We start from the raw sequence: 7,043 nt of genomic DNA, 5'->3' as shown, positions 1-7,043 counted from the left end.
TTCAATGTGCAGCAATCGGTTAACAGATATTTATAAAATAAATTTATCTGGCTGTAAGAATTTAACATATTAGTTTTTTGATCCAAATCTTGCGTTTTAAACACATCACTCAAAATGTTGGCACAGGAAATTGACATTATATCCGTTAGTACTTCTGGTGTATTTTACCATATGTCAGTCTGAAACATGATTCTTTTATTACTATGTAAATAAGTGATGACGTAAAATTGAATTTTTTTATAATTCATAATAGTAACAACTTCTCTACGTACATTTTGCCTTGCCTTTGTGCTGAAAACTAAATGTAACAGGTCTCAGTCGCTCCCATTCCGGGAGACGTGCCTGCAGGAAATTGGCTCTTAAGCATGGAACGTGTGACCCGATAAACGTTATCGTGAGTGGCAAACGGTTTGTCGCCGCATAGTCAACAAGATGCAAAAAACACTTTCATTACATGTAGCAACACAAGACTTCAGATAGAAGTGTTGCGTTAATTTTGTTGTGTACTTGTATTCGTAAATTTCCCAATTGCTGAATGAAGCATATTCAATAAAAACTATGAAAAGAATTATTTGCGACTTCTGGTTTACATGTTGCGTATTAAAGTAGTGAAATCGTTCGGCAGGGTCCGTATCTTTTCACTGACTTTTCCTGATTTCGAAACGGCCCCAATATTTTGACTCTTCCACTTCAACTAACAAAAAATCTAATGTCCTTATTGCCCACCAATGCTGACCGGTTATTATGAAAGCTCGGGCTTTCGTTTGTTGCGCTACCCTTGATACAGAATTCAACCTGTGAACGACATTGGGAATTGTTAGTCTTAAATCTGAGCGAATTGCTTCATCGAAGGCTGTTTCTATTGAAGTTAAGTCTGATAGTGTTGACAGTTTAAGTGATTTCACCTCTCAACCACGGAACATTGGCACGAAGCAGCAACGCTGTAGTCGAACATAGACTTGAGCAAAACACATTGTATTGTCAACAGTCGTTGCTGCATATTTCGTGTTAAACATATGTCAGTTGTGTCTATACAGGAAACAGACATTTGAGCTTATCGAGCAGGAATGTGTATTTTCCTGGTGACTTTTATCATGAAGGGGCACGAACTCATGCAGTCTTCATATGTTATAGTTTGGTCAAAAGACTGCGACGACTTCGCTTATAAACAATCCAATCGAATCTACGCGCCACTTAGACTCCATTAACATCACTATTCAAACAAATAGATCACTTCTGAAGACCAAATCTATTAAAGCTTTGGCAATGTAAGGCTCTTCTGGCAAAAAAGAAAAACTAGTTCGGACGAAGTTTCGGTCGTTATTCAACTGACCTTCATCAGGACGATTTAAGCCTTTGTAAAGCAAAAAACTGTGACTTCAAGATTATCCACAAATGTTATCTTTATATCGCCTATCAGAAGGACAAGTTGGGTTTCACAGAGCAAAAGAAGGTTAAGATGAGACAGATTTTTCCAAGGTAAGGCGATTGACTGTCAAAGGTTCCCACTATCAAAAACTCATTTGTTGCGAAATAATAGCGGTTTGGGCGCAAGACCCGAAGAACGCATGTGTGATCAACAAAAACCAATCCTTTTATTTCTTAAGGCAGCATTTTGTACAGTGATGACAGGTCCTAGAGGGGAAGGGGAAGACCTCTCAAATTAAATCCTGGAGCGTTCGGGCGTTTGGGTGGATGCTTAAGTATACACCTCCAGCCTACACTTTTGTGTTGCTTTCCAGAATTTTGTCTGTGACGTCATCATTATCATGATCATCATTATTTTTTACAACCGGACGTAGACCCTGCTGAAATCTCTGCAGACAAATGTTTGAAGTTGGAGCAAGTTTTTGCTAAACATTTGAGACTTTACCTCCTTAAATGTCCCCTCTCCTTTCCACATAACATAGGAAGCTGTAACTGGAATGCAAAGTATCGAAGACAGTGCCATGCCCCAACCAATCACGTTCGCCCACGTCGGATAAATACAGTCACCGATTGTCAAAGGTTCCCATTTAACGATGAAGAAAAACAAGACAAACTACAAAATTCAAAAATAAATTAATTTTTAAACTTACACATGAGGTATTTTAATTAGCTCACCAGCGCCACAAGTGGAGTCACATATTTGTAACAGTACTTGATAAACACTGCAAGGTCACTTCCAGTCATTTCCTTCACGTCGCGCTCGAACTGGTCGGCATCCCATAACCACCCAACTGTGACCGCCTCGGCGAAAGCCAGGAGTATAATGGTGAAGCCTGAAGACCCGTAGATGTTGAGTAATTCAAACACGTAAATTCCATTCTGAAAAAAAAAAACATACAAGCGACGGCAATTTAACTCAAATGAAAGTACATTAGGTAATAGTATTGCTGCTGTTAAAGTTGTTACTTTTGTGTATGCTACGTCGAATGGAAAATAATGACGAAAGTGATCTGTTTAGTATTTTTTTCATATTAACACCCACCCCTGGTATTTGCGAGAGACATAAAATGAAGAATGTCGTTCCAAATACACTGTTTGTACAAGCTCGTCTGCAGGGAGTCGAAATAAGACTCGGAAAAGCGTCACCAATAACGGTCATCATGCCCTCGAATTCGGAAAACTGGAAGCAACATTTTAAAAAGATGTATGCTGTTTGGGGAGGCCATAACAAACTCATAATATTTCAAACACATTTGCAACAGAATAGACCGTTGACGTTTTACCGAAGTATCGATGGCCACAAAGTAGATCATCAGAAAGAACATGACGGACCAGAATTGAGAAGCGGGCATAAGAGAAACAGCCACGGGAAACACTTGAAACACAAGCCCTGGACCTGGAACAGAAAAAGTTAATATATTACTTATTCCACTTTTATTTGAAAAATACTTTATTTGCATTCAAATCCACCCTTACGATACACGATTCTTAGCATAATCAATATACAGCAAATCGATACAAAATCGATAAAAATTATTTAAAAGGACCACCCAGGAAAAACTATGTTTCTCTTAATTAGGAACAAAATCGTTTAAAAGTTTTGAAAGGTTGTATACTACTGGTATGCTATACATCGAAACAACGTGTTTCATGTTATTAATATTTTTCCATTGTGTATTGTATCGGCAAATTACCGGACTCCACCACATCAGATATGTTGACATTCATGACGTGGGCAAGATGGCCGAGGACACTGAACGTTGCCAAGCCCATTGTGAACGAAGTCAAGCAACCAAGGCAAATCACGATGAGAGAAGATCTATAGAAAAGCTATACGATTTACCTTTACCTTGTTATGTTTTCACAGTAAGCTGGAACCATGAAACTACAAAGCTACCTTGTTACTGTTCGAAATTACATTCACAAAATACAAAATAATCGAAATCTAGTAATTACTTTCAAATAAAGTACATGCCGCTATGTCATTTTTCACACACCAAGCCAACACGCTGAACGAACGCCATCCATATATAGCAATACGTAACTACACACGCAAAAACAAAAATACCCTATAAACAGACAAGAAATCCAGTAGTTACTTGTAGAAGTTGATTTTGTATTTGTTAAAACTACCGAAAGCCGTCAAAGCTGTATAACAGATGCCGAATGTGTAAATCGACTGAGAGAATGCATCGACCCACACCTATTAAACAGAGAAGCATTTACATAAGTGTTGACTTTTGTACAGACAAGTTTGGCCAATAAAATTTAATACCTGTGGTTTGGCAAGACGAGACAAATCGGGGATTAAATATGCCTTCAATCCATCGCTTGCTCCCTCCAGAGTGGCTCCTCGTATGAGCAGAGCGATCACAATCACATACGGAAAGGTGGCGGTAAAATAAACTACCTGTGAAAAGGTTTGGTCAGAAATAAAGTTGGGCCAGCTGTGCGGAGTTTATCCATTCCTTGCGCTACTATATGGTGCATATGGTGTAAAACGCACATTAAATCAAAGGAAACATCATATCATGCAAAATCATATTAACCTATATATAATGCAAATAGTAATTCACCTTCCCACTAGTCTTGATTCCTCCCATAGTAACAAAGAACACAGTGACAAAAGCTGCGATGATGGAACATAGAATCGGCCAATTAAACTCCCCATCTATACCGCTTGCTGGGTTGGGAATTCTCAACACGTAATTCCTGTCGTATAAGCCACAACATAACTAGGATATTGTGGCAACACTTTCTCCTGTCGTGTTCGTTGCAAAGATATCATGTCGAGTTCGTTGTAAGAAAAATTGCAACTAATTCTTTACAAGAGTTCAACTATGTTCTTCAATGTTTTATCCTACGTATTGGGTAGATTTTGCGATGCGTTAAATCACTTTCATGGTGTTTGAAGATTGGGTTATTATTGTGGATCAATGAACCGTAACTCTTACCTCCAAAATTGGATTTGCGGCAAAGACTCTTTGGCATAAAAGATTGATTGATTGAACGTATGGTTAAAGCTCGGGTGATTTGTAGCATTCGATGAATAGTTTACTAGTGTTTGAAGAGTTACGCAGGATTGCGTGTTCCAAGTGTTGTCTATAGGAAAAGGGAGCATTTTTTAATTTTAATCGTAAGCAAAATATTTGACTTATAAGTATCTTTGTGAATGATTAGAGAGTGATCGTTGATTCAAAAGATGTCTTCTTTTGGACGCGCTGTTAAACCCAGTTTGTTAAAGCCTTTTGCCATTTTGTACAATAGACCAGGGCATCCCAAACATGTTTAAAAATGTTTGTTAACAGCGATATTTTATTGCAAAGGCCAATTCTAACGAAACGACTGAAATTGTCGCGGATACTTTGTAAAAAAATACAACTGAATGTTGTACTTTGTGTCGCATGGAATCTGTGTGACCCGTGTCGGTGTTTGACCCATGCATGGTCGCGATACCTAGTTTGGGGAGCCCTGCATTGTACAACGTTTGCAAGCAAACCTTCACGTCTATTATTTCTCACCACATGTTGTCCACGGGAGTGCATCAGTTGTTAACGAGTGTCCCAAGTACAATATTCCCCAACCCATCACCATCATATAAGGAACCATGCACAGTGCATCCACAACCATGGAAGCATATCCAATACCCTGATTAGAAATATAGTGCTTTGTAAGTTCAATGTAATATATATGACAGAAGCAAGATTCCAAAGAAAAGATGGATATCAAAGAGACAACGAATGTTTTGTAAAATTTTGCAACAAGATTTAATGAGAAAAAAACTTTGATCAAGATCGTGAAATTATCGAAACATTAGGTCCACAGGCTTGGCAGCCCAGGATAGCTGTGATCGCCAAGCAAGGACCTGATGCGCAGTGGGGCGATCCTGCCAATCATGCCATTGCATAAGATATTACTGCGTTTATCGAAACATTTATGAAAGAGTAATTAAAGTTATAAGAGCAAACTTCCAGGAAACCTTCATAAGCGGCAGTCTGTTCCAAGCAGCTACCCTTCCTCTGCTTGTAATCTGTCCAAGTCCAACCTCAAAAATGTACAAAGGAATTGACATCACGATGACGGAGAGAGCATAAGGAATCAAGAATACTCCTGCGCAGAAAGGTAGGCCAAATTGTTTGTCCATTTTTTAAACAGACAACACAGATAACCAAAATTTTGATCGGAAATTAAGCCTCACAAACCTCCTCCATTCTTTTGGCACATATATGGAAATCGCCAGAGGTTACCAAGTCCAACACAGTAACCGATTTGTGCGAAAAATGACTCAATCGGACGATCCCATTTGTCTCTAAGTAATAATTTGGAAGACACTTTTACACCGGGTCACAAAGTTTTTTCAAACTTGATCCACATATAAGCCTATGTAAAATAGAATCTACGAATATTAACGCTACGATTTCGTCTAGTATTTCAACTCAAATTAATAACAAGAAATAACAGGCGGTGACCCTGTTCACGCCTAATCATTAAAATTCGCACAGATTTCTGTTTTACACAGACTTATATATGGATCAAGTTTGGAAAAAATTTTGTGAACCAGTGTAGTAGTATTTTCCCAATAATTTGTTTACAGACAAGTAATAACCCCTACATTAAAGCAAATCGCTACATCAATATTATTTTTAACATTGAAGCGTTCCAGCAGTGCCCTACTTTACATAACATTTGAATCTGATGTCGCTATGAGAAACCTAAAAAGCGACAACCAGCAATAACAGAATTTGTACGCGTATTTCCATCGACAAGGAATATTGAATTGAACATCACTGGTCAGAAAAAAACAACTGAATATCTATAGGTTCGAATCCTGGTGGTGTGGTAAAAAACATTGAAACAATAATTAATTTGTCCGCTGTATTTTTACAAATTTAGAAACATGACAATTGTTCATACAAACTAAACTACTTAACTCTGTTGTCAAAAGTTGTTAGAAGTAGGCCTATTGCCAGGTTTGCGACGAACATTTGATTGTGTCCCAGTGATGTACAAAACGCCACTTTGTACCATTGTAAAAAATACGTCATATACCTTCGGGTATTGACCATTTCAAAGTCGAGAGATCAGTGAACAGATTTTTACAACAAATTGTAATGCTGTAGAAATTTAATATACATTTCTTTTTAAACATTTAACTTGATCGTCCTCTTATCGATAGTGGAATAGCTGTTGAATTTTAAACAACACTCAACTTAAACCTGTCGTTTTAGTCACGCTTTAAAACTGCTAGTCAGTATTTTACAAAAACCTATTTACCTATATTCAGGGTTGCTCTCGGACTGTGGAACAAATATTAAACACACAAATCGAAAATAAGCACATCTCTTAAAAACAAGCCAACCCTGCTTAAAAACTGATCAATATATGAACCCTTTTGTTTTTCAAACAATTAAACAGATCAATTATTGTACGTTTTGTAGGAAGAGGATGTGGCTGTGGCTGTAATAAATTGGACATTGACTTCCTATGTATTTTACTGCATATCAGTCTGAAATATGATTTGAATATAAGAGATGTGTCGCTTTAGTGAAACTCGTAGTAGGGTTGGCCTCAAACTCCGTTGTAACATTCAATAGCTAAGGTTGAAAATGCACGCC

At 37.8% G+C, this 7,043-nt stretch overlaps 1 protein-coding gene across 1 annotated transcript; it reads right to left on the bottom strand.

Moving 5' to 3' along the window:
• Window positions 1-1,718: 1,718 nt before the first annotated feature.
• On the bottom strand, window positions 1,719-6,494 carry LOC145897946 (sodium- and chloride-dependent creatine transporter 1-like). Its single transcript, XM_082986396.1, has 14 exons — window positions 6,478-6,494; window positions 5,631-5,737; window positions 5,408-5,538; window positions 4,950-5,076; window positions 4,383-4,530; window positions 4,005-4,140; window positions 3,704-3,838; window positions 3,528-3,631; window positions 3,123-3,247; window positions 2,712-2,824; window positions 2,471-2,608; window positions 2,104-2,307; window positions 1,874-2,041; window positions 1,719-1,817 (listed from the first exon to the last, which is right to left on the bottom strand). The coding sequence occupies exons 1-14, from the start codon at window positions 6,492-6,494 to the stop codon at window positions 1,719-1,721; spliced, it is 1,752 nt and encodes a 583-aa protein (XP_082842522.1).
• Window positions 6,495-7,043: the final 549 nt, after the last annotated feature.

This window comes from Ascidia mentula, chromosome 4 (assembly GCF_947561715.1).
Source record: "Ascidia mentula chromosome 4, kaAscMent1.1, whole genome shotgun sequence".
NCBI classification, from domain to species: domain Eukaryota; kingdom Metazoa; phylum Chordata; class Ascidiacea; order Phlebobranchia; family Ascidiidae; genus Ascidia; species Ascidia mentula.
This window is presented reverse-complemented; position numbering and strand designations above follow the sequence as displayed.